The sequence below is a fragment of the Ixodes scapularis genome, unplaced genomic scaffold (genome assembly GCF_016920785.2).
Source record: "Ixodes scapularis isolate PalLabHiFi unplaced genomic scaffold, ASM1692078v2 PGA_scaffold0__279_contigs__length_252992795, whole genome shotgun sequence".
Lineage (NCBI taxonomy): Eukaryota > Metazoa > Arthropoda > Arachnida > Ixodida > Ixodidae > Ixodes > Ixodes scapularis.
Window position 1 is genome coordinate 239771875 of NW_024609835.1, and position 20101 is coordinate 239791975.

The 20101-nt window shown below is 42.6% G+C and overlaps 1 protein-coding gene across 1 annotated transcript in view; it reads left to right on the top strand.

The window, feature by feature from the left end:
- The first annotated feature begins 350 nt into the window (after positions 1 to 350).
- Positions 351 to 20101, top strand: part of LOC8033550 (cubilin) — a 264814-nt gene continuing 245063 nt past the window's right edge. The window contains exon 1 of the mRNA XM_042291012.1: positions 351 to 417. Within this exon, the coding sequence (XP_042146946.1) occupies positions 362 to 417 (56 nt within the window). The 5' untranslated portion in view covers positions 351 to 361. The remainder of the gene's footprint in view (positions 418 to 20101) is intronic.

Here is a 20101-nt window from a genome sequence, read left to right on the forward strand (position 1 = left end):
CAGGCGCCATTCGGCGCCCATGGGACATCGGCCTTGTGTGTATTCACGAAAGAATACTAATGAATGATGTTAGAACACATCTCTACCTCCCGAATTCTTTTTTTTTTTTTGCTTAAATAAATGTTTGGCAGGAAAATGGCAAGTCCCTTTCGCCCTTGACCCACGGTGTGCACCGCCTGAACGAGTAGACACTTCCTTGCAAGACGGCGCGCGTACCGCCTCGTACCGCCAGGCGCGGGCGGCCGTCCCTTCGCGCGACGACATGAGCCAGCTGCTCCTGCCACCGCCCACGCTCGCGGTGAGCTCCGCAGCCCGTGCGGTGCGACAGTGCGTGCTCGGACAGGCCACGATGCTCGCGCTCATGGTCTGGAGCCTGGCCGCTGTCCTGGGCGCCCCTTCGAACGCTTTGCAGGACCGGTGAGTAGCCCAGCATGGATATACCCCTTTGCCTCGAACCTACCTGATCGAGAAGAATCGCTGCTTCGGTCGCAATGGTTCGCGAACCAAGTCCACGTTCCAAAAATTCCCCCCCCCCCCCCCCCCCCAAAGAAAAAAAAAGAACACTTGTTTTTTAGAGGTTTCAGCTAGTCTACCTGCCAATGCTGGTTGTCATGAAGCAGGAGCGCGTTTACTGTCGGCAAGTCCGCCATGGATACTTCCCTATGCCCTGGGGCCCTTCAGGAAGCATGCACCATTGCTCGGGTCCCAATCTTTTGCGGAGAAAATCTACGGTTTGAGCTGTCCCAAAGAGTAACAGCCCATTTACAGCAGGTTAAAGTTAGGACTCTTCTTAATGCCGGTTGCCGCGGTGCAGGCGCGTCTCTTACTGACTGAAGCCATGGGAGGGATTTTCTGCCATGCTAAAAGCTCCTCTATACAGGGCATGAATTTTGTCGTGCGCGACAATAATGATAACCGCTCCCCATAGCAGCGTATGTAAAGTGGATAAGGGGCCAAGAAGATCCTGGGGGCAGCTGTGATTGCCCTGCCACGGGGCGAAAAGTCGTATCCTTTTAAAGTCCAAGGAAGTAGTGTGTTTTATGGTCAACACTTCACGTCACAAAACATATCTTTGTAAAATTTCCTAAAAAGAAAAAAAAAAATTAAAGACGTTTCCAATTTCCTGTAACGCCGATTTAGAGCGCAGCTCTTGAGGAGGAGGGGGCATGCCTTCCCTCCTTATCCGTACCATCTTCTCCTCCCGCCCTCCTTTCACGCGCGAAACGCGCATCCTCACGCGACGTTTCGGCGCGGTGCATTGTGTGACGTTTCCCATAATACAACGCGCGGTTACGCCGACGCCGACGCCGACGCCGACGCCGCTCGAACCGGAAATGGGCGCCTAAGAGCTGCGCTCTAGAAAGTGGTAGACGAGAGTAAAGCATTATTTCTGCGAACTCACGGAACAAAAATTAGTCACAACTCAAACGCCCCTTCGGCGCTTGTTTGTTTCCTTCTATCTTTTGTCTATGGAGGCAGCTCAGCTTGATGAAAATATAAGGGCTGACGTTATAACGTGACTTTAATTAAGAAAGCTCGTGTGAACCCCTAGGGGAAAGTACATTTATTGTGTTGCCGTGTTTTTGCATGCTATTGTGCACCGGTGGTTGCCTGTGCCCGAAGGGGAATATTTTTCCCGATTCTAGAACACAAAATTTTATTCCTAACGGAATTTTGCTAAATCAATGTTGGACAATCTGTTACTTATAATCAAATTGCAAGGTCTTATTCCGTTCTTGATATTGTTTTTTTACTGAGCAGCGGCAGACGGAATACGCTTTTTTTTTTATTACGGAGTGTGACTTTGGGTGCATCTTTAGATAGATATTTTAGACAGAAGTCACACCTTTTTTATACCACTTCATTGTAAACTAGAGTGCATCTGGCAAAAGTCATTTTTTTATTTTGTACATATTTGATTTTTCATAGCTTTTCGCATGGTTCCCATTATTTATTAGCGATTTTCCAAATAAAAATTAAAAAATTCAATTGATTGACTCTAACAGCGTCATTATCATTAACGATCACGCTTACAATAGAGGGAAGACGATACAACAACTAAATTCATAACTCGACAATTAGTATCAGAAAATCAGGAGACTGATGTTAGATTATTTTTACCTTACAAAAGGGCTGTGCGTTTTCTCAATATAGACATAAAATTCAGTATATCATTCTCATGGTTAAGACATTTATATTAACAACAGCAAAGCACCTATTGTCTTTCGTATTGCTTGGTTTGTGTACACCCCCAAGCTAAATTAATTCGTTTGCAATATTTTGTTGATAAAAAGATGTTAGTTTAGAGAACCCTAAAACGCATTTCTTGGTGGCTAGTTAAAAATGTTACCGGAGATAAAGACGTTACCAGATACATTCCTTTACTCGTGGCAGCGTCATGTATTGAACAATAAACTGCACTTCATTTCACAGTTGTTATAAAAACAGATAAAACGTTTGGTGCATAAAACGTAAAAAGAATTTCAAATAGAGCATTTAAAAAAATGTTTCATAAAGCTATTGCATTTATTTTAACATCGTGGAAACTTGAGACTGTTGAACGAAGAAGTGGACGACACCCACAAAGGATTGCGTTTCGCCGTTACTTTTTTCTTCGAGTTCGTGTTTCTAGAGCGTAGGAAGTAGACACAATCTCCTCTATTTTTCTTGTTATGTATGAATTTATTTGCTTATCGGCTAATTAAATAATTCACACTGTCAGTCATTCAAAGAATAGCAGCATTATCCAGCATTCCAAGAGGAAAATTTTATAACATATCATAATTAAAGAGGCAGTCTTATTTTAATTAGTTAATATAAGATACAGTAAAATCTACATTGTTTTTTATGCTTTATGGATTTGTTTTAAAGAATACGAAAAAAAAACTACACTAAATTTGTTTGTGCAGGTGTGCTATACGGCCAGGGGGACATATCATAGGCGCCAATCATCTCGATAAGTCAGATATTTAACCAATATGTGTTAATTAACGCTTTAACTAGTGAAAAGAAACAGTGTTTCAATTGGAAACTTGCAGAGTGCTATCAAAAACCACTAAATAAATAAACTTGAGAAAGGTTTGGTGCACGTGGGAAGCGTATGGCGGCGTAGTTACCACTCGTACAACGGGCACAGTGCTGCGATGCCGCGGATAATACGAGGCGGAAGAACCGCGCGCGCCGGTTTTTACGTCGCGCAATCCATTCGTGCAACAGGTTTGCGCCCGTTGCACAAATTAAACTAGAGTTAATTAACCTACTTATTATAACGATTATTTCCTCATACCATGTCCCCCTGGCCGCATAACTCACCTACACAAACCGCCTTAGCCCAGCTTTTACGCCTTTCTTAAAACAAATTTTTAAACCTTAGGAACACTTTGTTTACTGTGATTATCCCTCTGCGATATAATCAAGGACGGAACGAAATGAATGCCTCCAAGTTTGTTTCTTAGAGTTTATAACGCATTGAATTATCACAACAACAGAAATTGATCTGTCAATTTTCACAAATATCTGTTGTTTTTTCCTTCTAAATTTCACGGTTATTTTTGTTTTATATAACGTAGATATATGTCTAAGGACTTGATTTCATGCGAAAGCGTTGCACTTGATCCTAACAAAACCGTTAAACACAGGTCAAGACAACATAAGTCACCCAATAGCACAAAGGGATTCGTCAGAGTTCTAAGCGAACTAGTAGTTTTGCTAGATACCTTTTCGACAGATATATATAAAGAAGATGTCGCGAAGGTGTCAAGTTCGAACACTGAAATCCATGCCGAACTCGTTGGTATACAAGAATCGATCACATTCCTGAACGCGGATGTTGAGCAAGTCAAGAAGGATGTTGTGGGCTTCCGCCAAAAGCTAACGGAAGTAAAAAAAAGCGAAGTTCTCGGCTACTCCAGGAAAACCAAAAGCTCGGCAAGGAGCTCAGTGAAGCAAAAAAAAAAAAAAAAAAAGAAATAGTAGAACTGAAACCATACAGTAGGAACATGAATGTCGAAATCAAAGGGCTTCCAGTTGTTGCAGATGAGGACCTGACAGCGTCTATGAGGGCAATTGCTACATGTCTTGGAACCGAGACATCTGAGAGTGACATCGACGTTGTACATTGGGTACATTCGAGGGACAAAAAGAAACCCAATGTTGTGGTAAAGTTCGCCTCTCGTGGGGTGCGTGACAGGCTGCTATCAGCGGCTAAGAAGACGAGGTTAAACACCACCCACCTTGGATTTTAGGCTAATGATCCACTTTAGATAAATGAACATTTTTGTGTCAAAAAAAGGTATTACTAAACAAAGCTTGTCAGGCAAAGCGAAAGAAAAACTGGAATTATGTTTGGGTGTCACAGGGCAAGGTCCTTATGCGGAAGACTGATAACTCGCCTGTCTTGCAGATCACGTGTGAGGGGGATTTGATCAGGATGGTTTAACTGTTCTGAACCTGACGCAAAGACTTGTGTTACCACGTTTATTGCGTCTTTCACTTATCAGCATGTTGAACAACTGATACAGAACGAAGATAAGCTTTTGAGTTTCCATTGCAATGTACAGTATACTCAACTGTTAAACATAACGCGGGAGCGGTGGCCGGAAAGACTGCATGCGCCACCTAGCAGCTCACTCTGGAAGCTCATGCAGCTGCTGTTTTCTGGAGTTACACTCCCAGCTCCGAAACAATCACCGATGCGTGACTCGGCAATAAAAAAACCGCTTTTTGATTTTTTTTGTTGTTTAAAGAAGGTGGTTTTTATTAGAGAAACTGCAAGATCACCGAGATATGGTAGCCCGGCATGGCAAATGCGTAGATGTGACAACAGATTGTAACAAACAACAAAACAAACAAGTAAAAAATGAAAGCGTGGGTGATAAAGAAAGGAACGAGGAGGTCGTGCGATAATTGTATCGGGGAGTGGCGACAATCCCACCAAGGGCCCTAAGCTGGACGCTTGGCGAAAACGACGGCGAGAAATCTGGAGGCCGCGATTGGTCAACGCCACACTTGACCTTGGCGCCGGCCAATCATAGCCGGCGAATTTCTCGCCGACTTTTCCGCCAAGTGTCCAGATTAGGGCCCCAAGAAGAGCCGGCTTATTCTCTGCCGCGTCATTGATTTAATCGCTAGACAGCTCTGGTATCAGCTTCGGCCACCGCTCCCGCGTTATGTTTAACAGTTGAGCACACTGTACGCAGTTCACGAAAAAAATTCTAACTCGTTAGTTGGGCATGTTTCCCAGCATGTGCCTGGTTTTGATGTAATCGCAGTAAGTGAAATTTGTTTAAAAAAATGAAACCGTTGTTATGCACGGATACAGTTTATCATCTCTTTCATGTGATACGCATACAAGAGGTGGCGGCGTCGCGTTTTTTGTAAAAGAAAATATTGTTTTCCAGGTTCTATCGCCTGCCACTCTTAGTGATGATGTCATTGAAACACTTTTTATAAAGCTTGATTATGGCGTAAAAGTCGGTTTAGTGTATCGACCTCCAAGTTCGTTAGTAAACTATTTTCTTGTAAAATTCGAGACAGTACTCACGGCATTGTCTAAAGGATAGAATGATCACATTGGTAGTCGTTGGAGACTTTAATATTGATCTGGCTATAGTGATACTTATAATAGATATACGCTGCTTTTAGGATCTTTCAACTTACGCAACTTCATTTCTGAACCTACTCGCATTACTAGCACCTCCAGTACATTAATTGATCATGCGCTTTGCAATACTGATACAGATGTCCGTGCTAGTGTTTACCCAAGCTTAATAGCTGTCCATTTGGTCATTTTTCCTTGTTTTACAAAAATAAATAATTCATAAAAGAAAATTTTGTCGTCCTGAACAGCGCACTAAACTAGATTATGCGCAGCTTCGCAGGGTACTAGAACCACTAGATTTATACTCCACTTATAATCAAAACGTTGACATCGAATCCAAAAATTTCTTACTAGTCTTAAAAACGCGATAACACTGAGTGATGTAAAAACGACGTCTAATAAATACAATGTACCGGTTTGTCCTTAGATGACGAGCCAAATTTTAGGGGTACTAAAGGAAAAAGATAAATGGTATCATAAATGAACACAACATAAAAATAATAATTACTATTTAAGCCAATTTAAACATTTCAGGAACAGATCCGTTTTTATGCTGAGAAAAAGAAAGAATATTACTCATCTAAAATTAGGCAAGCGGACGGAAACATTAAAAAAATTTGAGACACAGTCAATGATGCTATTGGCCTTTGTGCAAATAAACACATGTATTACCTGATTTAATCGAACGGAACACGGCAGACACTTTTAATGATTATTTCACTAATATAGGGCCGCAGCTAAGTTGCCGTACGTACCTGATTCCTAGCAGTCATTGACACCAATTACAAATAGCTTTGTAATGCAAGAACTTGAAGTTAATGAAATAATATCAGTAGTTGGGAATCTTAGAATAGGTAAAACCGCAGGACTAGGTACAATTACTATTAAGCCATTAAAAGATAGTATTGATATTTTAGGTATTCATCTTTTAATTCTGTTTAATCACACGTTAGAGAGTGTAATATATCCTAACGAGCTGAGCATAGCTAAGGTTGTACCTATTTTTAAAGGTGGAGATTCTCCGGCACCGTCCAGCTATAGACCAGTTTCAGTTCTAAGTACAATTACCACAGTTTTTGAAAAAAAATATGCAAACGTGTAAAGGACTTTATAACTAAATACTCCATATTTTGCCGCAATCAGCACGAATTTAGACCAAATAGATCCACGTCCTCAGCTGTTTTTGTCCTAACTCAACATCTCAACAGAGCCCTCCATGAAAGTAAAATTGCCGTTGTTGTATATTTAGGTATAAAAAAAAAACAAAAAAAAAACATTTGAAACAGTTAATCATAGTACCTTGCTTTATAAACTCCATCAGTATGGCTTTCGGGGGAAAACGTCGGAGCTGTTTAATGGCTATCTCTCTAAACGTAAACACTGCGTAGTAATAAATAATTTTATCTCTACCCCCCAAACGGTGTTAACTGGTGTGCCACAGGGCTTATTTCTTGGGCCTATTCTTTTTTCTCTTTAGGTAAATGATTTTCCATTGATTTTAGAATATTCAGAAGTACGCCGACGATACGGCACTGATTTTTGTTGGGGATCCGGTAGGCGAATTGCAGGATAAAATCAATGAAGAATTGACTAGGGTACTGACATGGTTCACCGAGCAATCAACTTACAATCAACCCAAATAAACCTAAGTATACAGTGCTTCACTCCAAGAAAAAGGCGATTAATTACGACGAGATAGATAATACAGAACTACAACATGTTACTTGTTTAAATATTTAGGTGTTCTGTTTGATTTTGATATGCACTGGAAAAGCCAAATTAACCACATGCATTCAAAAATTGCATATGTTTTTTATACATTATTAAAGGCGCGCTAATCTTTTGATTTATTTACTTTGCGTGTACTCTATTTTGCATTCCTCCACAGTCAGCTGGTTTATCGTATTGAGTCCCGGGGTAATACTTACGCTACATACTTAGATCCGGTAACTCGGTTGCAAAAACGGGCGATACGATTTATAACATTTTCAAGAAACACTAACCTTAGTAGGCCTCTTTTCAAATCGCTAAACGTGTTGCCATTCAGTTGTATTTACAAATTAAAAAATTGCTCAGAAAGTTCGTAAAATCATAGTCTAATGAACCCCTTTCTTTGAATTTATTTCGATCTCGCAGAAGACAAAAAGGGCTGCAGCGAATTATATGTTTAATTTACCTCCATGCCATAATGCATATGGACAAAGGCTGATTGAATTTTATGGTCTCTAGTTTGGTATGCAATACCTATTAATATAAAGTTAGAAAATAACTTTATGCCCTCTTTAAAAAGATTATTTAACAATTATAAAATTAAGCTAATTACTTTCCAGAACGTGATTTCTTTTGTTTTCTTGCGCATTGCATGAGTCCATTGTATTCTGCCGCGTTTTGAACCTATATTACGATTGGACCCCGGACTAGCCTTAACGGCTATGGGTCCAAATAACTTTTGTGTATTTTGAAAACAAATTTTTAAATAAAGCATTAAATGAATGAATAAATGAATGAATGAATAAATAAAGCGTGCATAGCAAAACAATGCATGAGCATCGAGGCGTTAGACGGCATGACTAGCCCTAATTAATCGTACATAATCATAACTAATCATAATTAGCGAGATTTCCTAAGAGGCGGAGCTGTAATCGAATCCCGAACAGTGCGATCTGCAGCCTGAAGCTTTTCCTTGGCGCCACAAGGAAGGAGTCAAAAAAGAGCGCAAGCAGCTGTACTAAAGGCCCATGCGCGCATTCAGGTGTGAACGCTTCTGAGGGCGGAGCGGCGCTCTTCGAGCCAATAGGAACCCGTTCCTATTGGCTCTTAATTGTGGTTGACTGCGTGTCAACGCAACTGTGCGTGTAAGCTTGACGCTTCGCGTCCGCTTGCCGCTACGTTAAGAACTGTTGCTTTGGCGACAGCCAGTGGGGTGGAGAGTGACTCAGAGAAGCTGGCTCGGGGCATAAAGAAATTTAATCTTGTCTCAATACTTCTGAATCCCTTGGCGAGGAAATAAGTGTGTCGTGCGTGCAACGCATCCGGAGCCAGCGAAAGCTCCCAGTGAATAGCATATCCTAATGCAGGCTGGACAAATTCCGCTCTCCCCGGGTTCTTTGGAATGGTGGAAACACGTTTGTTATTTATTGATTAAAAAAAAAAAAAAAAGTCGCAACCGAATTTTGTTGGTTAAGGCACGAAGAAGTATATGACATCGAAGCATGAAATATACGCAAACATATAATACAAACTACACACAGTTCGTTTTACAAATAATATAAGTCGACGTCATGGTTAGACATTCATAATAGTTTAGCAAAATAAACGTAGCTAGCAATACCTGCCACACTCCGAGGCCAACAACATAAATCTCAAAGAGACGCAGGAAAAAAAAATTAATATTAACGAATGTTTCTTGTGCATTGTTACTCACGAATAAGATTTTTTCTCATGTTTCTGTCTGTCGATAGGCTGCCAGATTGTCGTCGAACTTCGAGCCAATCGCATCGTGTTTCCGTAGCCATTGCCGCGTAAGATTGTGAACACCGGTTTTAAAACAATGTTTCCTTCAACTTTGGAGCTCGAGGTTGTCACGTTCAGTTTTATCTGGTCGTTTGTCCAACAACAGTACACTCTGAGTTCGTGTTCACCAGAGTGCCAATTGTTGAATCCCTTAAAGGCTCCCAAAAATATTCAAACTGCCTGAATAGGACGCATATTTAATAAAATAAAGTGTCAAAAAAAAAAAAAAAACCTTTTAGCGCGTTATTTACGTCACGCGACAAATCTCAGGTGAGGAGCGATTCCGAACAAAGCTCTTTCTTTTTGGACAGCGTCTCGAACTAAAAGCGTGCCTCAAATCCTAACTCACCAAGTGTATCACCGACAAAATACTGCGCTATGAAGTGTTTTCGAGGAAGGGTTATTTTTCACATAGATGCCTCTCCAGGGACTTAAAAAAAATGTTCCTCTGGCGTTGTGTGCCCATTCAAAACATGCAATCGGAGGACTGCATTTTTTCAACTATGACGAGCTAAAATTGTACACATCAATCTCCAAAATGTTTACAAAAGCACATATTTTAACTGGAATTAAGCACTTTTCCGAGCGTTACAAACATTTTCTTTAATACATACTATTTTGAATAAGTGAATTTTCATGAAGAAATTGCAGTAATAAAGAAGCTTTGCGTATGAAAAACAAAATGAAATGATATGCATTATATTTTTACCGCTACTCATAAAATTCAAAATCCGTATGTAGTCGTTAAGTAGGAACAATCATTTTCATGCATTTCAAGAATACCTGCGAACTAAAACATGTTTTTCTGGATAAAATGTTTGTTTCTTCGTCGAAGTATTTTAGACCAGAGGTTTTTCCGAAACACACGGGGGTAAAGAAACTAATATATGTTCCCACAGTATCTTATATTTATAGCGTCTTAATTAGTTTGATTCAAAAGACATTCTTGTAGAAATCCCGGTTTGATGTAGACCCTTTCATTGAGAAGCTACGCAGTGCAATGAGCTGGAAAACGGCATAATTGGAACCCGGTTCCCTGTTTTCGTCGCTGGCGAACGAAGTTAAATCAACAGAAGTCCGAAGATTCGTCACTTGTTTCCCATGTGTCCATTAGTGTGGTGGAACGGCAAAAGATTATTTTCTTTTATCAGCTCTGTTCCTTGAAACGGCGCAGCTAATGAAATCCCGCTTACGCCAACATATGATCGAAGGCTTCTGATTTTTCGAATAGGTGTCGGGAAAACTATTTTGAGGGCTTGTCTCTCTCTAATCACTTTCAAGATGACACCTGGGTACTTGGTAGCTGATAACTGATTTGTTAATAACCTTGTAAAACAGTCGAGTGAGAGTGACAGTATCTATGTAGTTGAAGTTTAAACTTGATAGCAGCTTTTCTTGAATTGGGTTGTAAACGGTCAGCTCGAAGCTCTAAGTACCCAAGCCTATCGGCGCGTTTGCTCTTTCCTTTGTTGGCTTTTCTCATCAAAAAATCCCCTCGATAACATCGGAACAGTTGGGCCCATTTTGCGATTACATAATTTTGACAGAGTCCGAGCAGCCCTGGAGCACCCAGCCCGCTGTGTACGACTAGCGATGTTGGACAAAATACTCGATAAAAGTATTCAAGTTAAGTTACTAAATACCAGCTTCATAATGTATTTAAAATACCACTGAAGTCACTTAAACTGTTAAGTATCTTAAGGAGAGTACCAAATACATAGAAATGTAATTCCCTTACTTTTGAAGATACTTCCGCATTGCGATATTTGTATCGACGTCAGTGAGAAACACAATTATACTGTTGCGTAAATCTAGTTTACCACAGTGGAACGTTTATTAGCACGCAACATCAGAAAACGAAGAAAAAAATCGTAGGGCTATTCTATGCAGTCCAACTATAAGGAGCAGGGTATCACTGTTACATGTTACAGAACATTTCTGGAACAAAAAACGAAAGAGGTCGCTTCAGCTTCAGTGACATCGCCGAATATAACGTGCTGCGGTGCTCCTTAGGCACACCGTTTACTACAATCCATATTCCCTATGTGGGTAGTTCACTATAATCGAAATTGGAATACGGAAATGAGTAAACTGATAGCGAAAAAAGTCCACATGATAGCGACCCCACTGGTCGCACCTTCTTCAAATAGGCTGCGTTTAGAAAGGCACTCAACTTTGGGGGACGCTTTATTATCATTTTGGGAGCTCGTCCTACTCGTAGTTCGTTTCCTGTCCTGTTCTCTGCTTATGAATGTTGGCTTACAGACAGTGTTCGCGAAAGCAATAAGTGCCAAACTGACGAAAAAATGAAAAAAAAAATCAACGTTTTGCCGTAGAGGGGTAAAATTTACAACACGCACAAAAAAGTATTATTTTTCTGTCCACTTCTTTTTTTCTTCGATTCGTTATCTTCTTGACACTGAAGTCTGCATTCTTGTCATGACTCGTTTCCAGTTCTGCGTTCCGCGTCAGTGTGGCAATCTTCCGTAGAACCACCCTTATTTTTTATGATGTTTGGGGAAATTTTAGGAAACAAAAGGCGCCTTCGGGAAGGCGAGGGTAAAACCTTCATGGTACGAATTTTGGGGTGAAATATGAGTCACAATCGGCACAGAAGCGATGTTTTCACGAGCTCGTTTAAGTCACTGTAGCTTATCGGAGCTAGCGGCAGGATTAAATTGCCCGAGAGAGTGTTCACGTGTGCTCGTGCCATACCCACTTCAAACCGAAAAACTCGGAAAATGGCAGAATGTCAAAAATGCATCTGAGATAATGATCACAAGATACTCAGAAATGTAATTTAAATACAGTATCAAATACTCTCGATCAAAAGTATTTGCAAGATACCAAGATACATCAAAAAGTACTTGAAATAAAGTATCTTGGGTAGACTATTTGACATAGGTACAAGTCTGACGATCAGTGAGAAGCGTCTGCTTTCAAAAAAGCAGGGGGCGTGGTCTAGCAAAGCTCAAAGCTGAAACAGCGCCGCAATTACTTGCTCCTCTAACATTCACACAATGCCTTGCGTCCCAACAGCAACGCGTCTTCATTTTTGTAGGTTGCCGGATCATGGAATGTCATCCGTGCGTGATTCGCATCAATGCCCTTCAAAGTTCGGAGTCAAGTTCGATGCAGTGATGATCTGTGTGAATCCTCGGCGATGAGACTGAAGACTCAGTCTCATCACCTTACATTTGCCGCCGTCTCCGTACTGCTGGCGAGAACCATTTTTCTAAGTTGAAATACAAGTTCACTTTCGTTAATAGACCTTTATGCTCCAGTAGACCTAAAAGCTACGTAACTACGCTCAAACTTGAAGCGATAGTAAAATACTAGTAACACTTTGGCTACATAATAGAATCATAACAAGCAGATATGCGTCAAAATAACTCCACGATGTCTAGCAAAGCCGAAGTAAAATTGCGATCATCAGTAGCGTATCGATGCACTAGCGGGTCAACTGTTCCTGAAGATCTTCTGGCTTAATTGTTGTCATTTCCGTGCAGCCTGTGCTCTTTGTAGTCGAAGTTTGGAGCTGTTTCTTGGTCGTGGACACGCGCGGCGGCTCAATTTCCCGTGCGAAAAAATTGCGCGATCGAGGTTTATACGACTTAGGTAAACGTCATGCCCAGTGCCACAATAGAGTTGCCGTCACCGTCATCATTAACGGATCAAAGCTGATTAGAGCTGATTATCGTGGCTGCCGAGCCCGTTTCAGTTTCGACTCAACTTTCCTGAACGAAAACACTGATACTAAATAATGAACAGTACCGGGAAAAGAAAACTATGCTCTGTAATTCAGGTGCGCAGACTACACTTAACCGTAGAAGTTTATGTGTCTAAAAATTAAGGCGTTAAATCAAGAACGTCCGCTAAATTGAATACATCTCTCGTTCAGCCAGCCCCGCCGGCCTAAGGAATGCGACTTGTTCTCAGCCGCCATGTTTATAAGGAAGTAGCGCCCCCTAAGGTTGCAGGAGTCGCGACTATCAACAATTTAGTGCCTAACGCGCAGTGAAGAAATTACTTTCGAGTAGTGGCACTTCATTTTTTTTTTTAGACGAATCACAGTAGTTGGAACGTTCCATTGCTTCTGTGAGGGGACCGGGCGGGAATTCCCATCTTTATTGAAATATATATGGGCTGTTTTATTGGGTTTAAAAAAGCGGGGTACTTTTGCTCTCTAAAGGCTTATTCACAAGATGTTTTTTTTTTTTTTTTTCACCGCGCAACGGTTTAGCGAAACCGAGATTTCGCAAAATTGGCCTGTTCACACGTGGAGTCTGGCGCACAAAATCCGTGACGTATTGACTCACGTGAATTGCGCCGAACTTTGACATCTGCACCTGGAACATCAAGCGTTTCGCATCAAAGTGATATTAAGTATGCACAGTATAAAGAGAAAGTCTACTTTCGATTAACCACTCCGTAGACTTCATCAAATTCGGCTCAATGGTTTACTGTGCCTGCGAAACCCGTTAAAAACCGCGAACGCCAACGTACAGGCGGATGATCTCGAAGTATTTCGGACATTTTTGCACCGCTAAAACAATAAGTCGTCCCCAGTCATGATGGTTATATGGGGCACTTGCACTCGCCGCCACTGTTGATGAATGTGCACCACGCCACCAACCCGTACTGCAAACCTATATCGGCCGCACGCAAACCGTAAGCACTGTTTCTCCGCTTGTCTCTGGCCGCCATATTTGTCTACTCTTCTCGGCTTTGGCTCGGATACGGGATCGGCCAGAAATCAGACCCATCCAAAAGCTCGCTCCACCTGGAAGGTAAGACGTCATAGCAATGCCGAGCGGCCATTGGCAGCGTCCGCGTTTCTCCTTCAGGTGATTGACAGGCCTCGGGGAGGTTTCAGCAAAATATCGCTCCAGAAGCGGGGAGCACGCGCAACTCTTTTTCGGGGGCGCCCCACTTTTTCGGTCGTGTTCTCACAGAACATCTGTTTCCCGAAACCCAGTTTCGCGACTCAGGATTCGCCAACAAGATGCATCATGTGAAAAAACACTAAGTTTCATGACCTTTTTTTATCTTGTGAGCTATACACGAACTCATCTGTTACGTCACGCCGCGGTGGTGGCGCGTCGGACGCACTTCCGGTCCGGGGCTGTGGGCGGAAGTGCCTATGTGAGACGTGTATTCCTGCGTTGTTTTGAAAGGAACCAGACAAAAACCTGCCTTCTCGTCAAAATGCTGCGACTGGGGCTGTAACGAAAGTGCCGAGAAAGATGTGAAGGTCAGTTTTCATGCGCTCGGTTCATCCGAGAACGCGGATATGTGCCGTGAAAAGGGAAAACCAGACGCCGTCAGACCATGATTGCTTGGGCGGGAAGCATTTCGGTTGAATTCACGGATACTTCTGGTCATCAAATTTATTTATTGTGTTCCAAAATGAGCGCCGGAAAATCGTCAAGTTGTACGGACCACCTGGGACTACGTTCAGTGCGTCTTCAAGTTCAAACGGCCGCCTTATCGTTCGAACTGTCGTCTGCTCTTTCAAACGTTTCTGCTTGTCGTCTGCTCTTTTAGAGGACACCGGCCCGTAGACCAAACGTGGGCCTGGTACTTGCGATAAGAAGTAAGTGCAGGCCTCAAAGGACTTAAGTTTGAAGGTTGGTAAGCAGGCTGGACGTAAACAGTAGATACAAGGAGATGTTGATCATTGTTGCCAGTGGCCGTCACCGACTTGTTATGCCTGATTCACTTGGTTAGACTCTACTTGCGATTTTTAGTATCGACGTCGACATCTCAGCTACGGTTCACGTTTTTGCAGTCCGAGCGACGTCACTACTGAAAAATGCGAGCGAAATCTCATCATGTAAATCAGGCTTTAGCGTACATTTTGCGGCGTCCACGCGGAATGAATCGCCGCATGTCAGATGATTCACGTGAAGCTTTGCGAAGTTTCGCGGTGTAACGAGCCTCGGTAACTTTGCTGACGCCGCTCAAGTAGTCAGACATCGTTAGGAGGACGTAGAATCAACAATTTCAACGCCAAAAAGAGCGCGGGGACTCACACCGAGGCCGACAACATCGCATTTCAATGGTTTGTTTATGGGCGGCGGCGAGCTTCTTGCCCACACCCCCATCGCGCATGCGTGGCGCCGGTGGCGTCCGCTAGGGGCGCTTCGGGCGCTCCGGTTTGTTTGTAAACATGAGTTGGTGTATACACGTTCGTAAGTCCGGCTTCTGGGCGCCGCCATCTTGTTCGGTTGGGGTGCGCTGGGACGCTCCATAATCCGATTACGAAGCCTTGCTAAGGTGTCATAATTGAATTATGGCCGCGCCCAAGCGCACCAACAACTCAGTAAGATGGCGGCGCCCCGAAGCTGGACTTATAAGACCGTATACTGCACGAAAACTAACGCTTTTTGTTTGAAAGTTAATATATCTTTTGGGTAGAAAAATGTCCCAATCAATGGAGAAGGACGCCAGGCGTTTGACCAGTGTTGTTTGTAGCATATCTGACTCGTGCTCAACCCCATACTGATATAAACCAGCGCCAATACGTTTTAGGGTAATCTCTATTTTTTTTAGCAGAGTTTTTGCAGTATCAGATTCATATCGATGCCACGCACATGTTATTGCCTGCTAAATTCTACAACTTCCGCTGTTTCTTTTGAATGCATGAAATGATTTTTAACGAACCGGCAATCCCAAAGCTGTGTTCGTTTGTCCGTCGCTGCATTTCCCGCCAGATTTAGCGGTGAAGTTGAAGTCACGTGGCCTGTATACGAATTTAGTTTCCCCGCTAAATTTTGTTGGGAGATTCACGTTACGTGACCTGATGTCCCGAAACTTATAAATTATTTTAGGTTCTCCGCTAAATATAGTGGGAAAAATTAATGTCACGTGACCCGACGTCACTGGGCCTATTACACTAAATTAATTTCCCGCTAAATTTAGCAAAAAAAAAAATTACGTCAGTTTTTTTTGTTACATTTGGCGGGAAAATTGATTAAAATTTAGGTCCTTTCCTCCTAGAAACGACGGCTTAATGCCTTCTAAACAAATCTAATAGAGAGCTCCTGAAATGCTGCATTTTTTGCATTATAAAACTTCAAAAATAAAGATCGCGGCACATTCTTTTTCTTTTTCACCTACGAAAGCTTTTTTTGTTGTTGTTATTATTCCTGCAGTTATATCCCTGTGTTCACCAGAATTAGTGAGAACTTCTCGCATATCACATTCGGTACACAGTCGCTAACGATCCAAAATCAAACTGAACAAGTGTTACAAAAGGAACTCAGGCTTCCGTATTTGCAGATGGTTGAGCGTGTTGGTGTGTAATGTACGATAACAAAGGAAGGACTTGGAAGAACTTTTATCACCAATATTTAGGTACTTGCTTTTACTTTCTAAAATACGTCTTTTTGAAAATAATTTTGTTATATATATATATAACAAAATTTTATGGGTGAACGATAACATTCAGCTTCAGGACGATATAATGCAAATTAACTACAGGTGTACAAAATCCGAGTTCATTAACGCAATTGGCGTAAAATGTGTCGCCACAATAGCGGCTCGCAGCTGTATACGTCGGCGTCGTTTCCTGGCGCACGCGTCCATCTGAGCACGATTTTGAGGATTTTCGCGTAATTTTTCTTCAGCTTTTGGTCATGCTCCCGCCCCAGGGCCAGAGAAACTCCTATATTGGCAGAAGCTTGGCAAACCTATGGCCTAGCTTGTAACTAGCATGGTTTTACTTCAAGGTGTTAGTTAGTATCTGGGTGAATTTTTTTAGCATTTACATGGCTCTTCTTTGGCTCGCCGCATAATTCCCAAAGTGCCAGACTTGCGCCAAGGATACCACGTATGCACCGAAGAGTCAATAGTGAAGTCTAAATCTTGCATTTGTTTGGAAGTTTAGGCTCAAGTTTCTCACACGAAACCCGAACAACCTCAAGTGAAGCCTGATTCCGGCACTCTTCTTTTTAGGTTTAGGCCTAAAGATGCTAGATGACAGCCAAACCAGCCTCAGAAGCTTGACGTGGGAACTTGTTCTGGCTGCGGGTGCACACTCAAAGCACACTCTAAGAAAAAAAAAAAAGGAGGGGGGGGGGGGAGGTAGCAATGGCGCGTTTTTTTCTTTCTTCTACTGAGGCGCCCCCAAGCGGACACGAGAAGGAGGGAAGGAAAGCGACCTTTTCTTTCTTTCTCCAGGCAGACAGGAGGAATGTTCCGCCCTCCCGCGTCATCTTTTTTCGGTTTCTCTTTTCGACCACGTCGCAACCGTTCTTTAATAAACGCTGTTGAGTTGATTCAGCGTTAGCGTCAGCCAAGATCGCCTTAATTTCAATCTGCCAATCGAAGCACGCAGAGCCAGTGGCGTAGCCAGGACTTTATTTCGGGAGGGGTTCAACGGCATCCATCCATCCATTCTCCCCCCCCCCCCCCCCCCCGTCAATGACGGAAGGTGAGCTCGCCGGCACTGACGCTCAGGCAAATATTAGGGAGGCATTGTTAAGATAAAACGGGTAACACTGCATTTGCATTTTTCAAAACGGAGCAGGCTTCATTTACAGGGATACGCGTGGGGTGGCTCACTGTTCTACTGTCGTCGTAATTGCGGCCCACCAACTTTAAAAGCTTTCTCACAGCACACAACTCCCTCCGCTTTTCGAAGTAGCACTGCAATACCAACGCGTGAAGGCCAGACAAAACAAAAGGATAGCTATACTTTCAGAAAAAAAAAATAATAATAATAAAAAAAAATAAACAGCAAAAAAATTTTTTTTTTCTACACTGAAAATTTGGAGCAACCGGTCACGCACAAACATTAGGGGCCCATATTTAGGGCGAACCTCCTTGAGGGTGAAGGTAATTCTGAACAATCACAAAACCAAGATCTATTATTTGTTAAAGGTTTAACAAATTTGTGCTACAGAATCGGATGCCGAAGGAAAGAGTGTTATCTTTGCTAGGCCGTTTTATCTTGCAGCGTGGTCCAAAGGCAGCAGCATATCCTGGGGGTTAGGAGAAGTCATCAGTTTGAACTCGTCGTTCCGTCACTCGGAGAAATGACATGACGCACCACAAAGAAACTACACGCCGAACGTGGAAAGGAACTTGGCTCGCCTTGCGCCTGAGAGTAGTGAGAATATGAAGGCTTGTCTCTTCAAGTTTCTGATGTTCCGTGCAACGAAGAGATTAAGCTAATAGTAATAAGGAATTGCATCGGATGCCACCTTGACATACAAAGCAGAAAGCAAGACGGACTTCATCGCATCCGTGAGCGACGATTTTCGCAAAGTGAGGGAAACGTCTAAAAAAATAGGGAAATTTTAGGCGTCCAAAGCAAGAGGGAGAAACGTGAAGCCCCCGTCACGTCCGCGGCATACAGGCGGTCGCCCTCTGTCCGGAGGCCCTATTTCAGACTCTGCCCTTAACAATGGCGGAAACTGAGCACTCGTTCTCTTCACTACGACGGTTGAAAACGTACCTGAGAGCGCCCACTTCGAGTGAGCGACTGCTCGGTCTATACTTCGTTTCAGCTTAATTCCAGACAAAGCCGATGCTACAGGCGTGAACATGTGGCCCTGAACAGTGCTTGTACTGTTCAGGGTAATTTCTAGTCGAAAGCACGTAATTCTGATCACAAAACGTGTGCGTGAGCGCAGCGCCACCCATTGCTTACAATGCGATTGTTTTTTTACAATTCATTTATTATTTCTTACATTTCTGACATTGTTTTATATTATCACCGTGTGTTCGTTTTATCATGTTCACATTGGTTTGATTGAACTGTGTATTTCAGTGAGGATAGTTTGTCATATTTTGTGTTGAAATTGAAATCCTTCAGCCCACAAATGTTTCGAAATATCCGTTCTCTATATATCTGAGATCAAGTTTCGCATCCCATCGAATTAACATGAATTAAGCAATATTGCATATTTTATTAATTTTAGCATTTTCCACCCTACAAACAATTTTTTCCGAAAGCCTGTAAGTTGGAGATGGTCCGTGCTCCCCCGTTGCTCGGTGCCTCGTGCAATACCGACTGCGTGAGCAGGGGAATGAGCGGGCCCCGTTGGGGGGAGGGGGGGGGGGTAGCTTTGGCATTTCGGGAGGGGTTTCGACCCCCCAAACCCCCCCTCTGCCTACGCCACTGCGCAGAGCACTTTGGTTGCGTTGAAGTTTTTACCACTATTGTTGTCAAACGAGCAAACGAAGCCGTTGGAAGCATCGAAGTTTCGGAGCATTCTCGGCAGCGCTGCGTTCACGGGGTGCTAATACGGCCGTCTTCGGGACCCCGCAATCTCCGCAACGACCCTCCGAAACGGCGTTCTGGCAAATTTGTGTCCAAGACAGGCACGTTTCGCTAGCGTGTGCCACCGCGTCTTCCCTGCTACTATACTTTCGGTTCTGTTATCTGTAACCAAGCGCCAATGACGGTCGCCGTGGTTTTGTATTTCCCCTTGTCAAAAACGTCGCCATCGCAGCGCAGTGCGTTGTGAACGAAGAGTGGAATCGTTGACTCCCCGATGTCGCCAAGCGTTTTGCGAAACAGTGCTGTATGTAACAGCAACACGGAATGACGTATATCGTCGCAGGTTGACCAATCCGCTTTATATAAAAAAATTGAAGAAGACCGCTTAAGCGACTATGTGCAATCGATCGAGGTGTGGGTCATCTCGGAACTGTGGTTTAAACGAGCTCCTATCGTAGGGGCGAATGTACCTGTCGCCTGCTTTTCCCCGTCGTCTCCTCCTCGAGTTGTAGTATATGTTATGCTTGGTTCCGGTGAACCTTGTGTTACCTGGAAGTAGGGATGCGTTGCATTTCAACTCGGCAGTGTGATATAAAACAACTAAAACGATAAAGAAGATAATTAAGTAAACAATATATAAAAAATAAAGAATAAAAAAGAAACAATATATATAAATATATAAAATAAAATAAAATAAATAAATGCATACTATATTACATACATTAACAAATATATAATAAATAAATAAACCTATTACT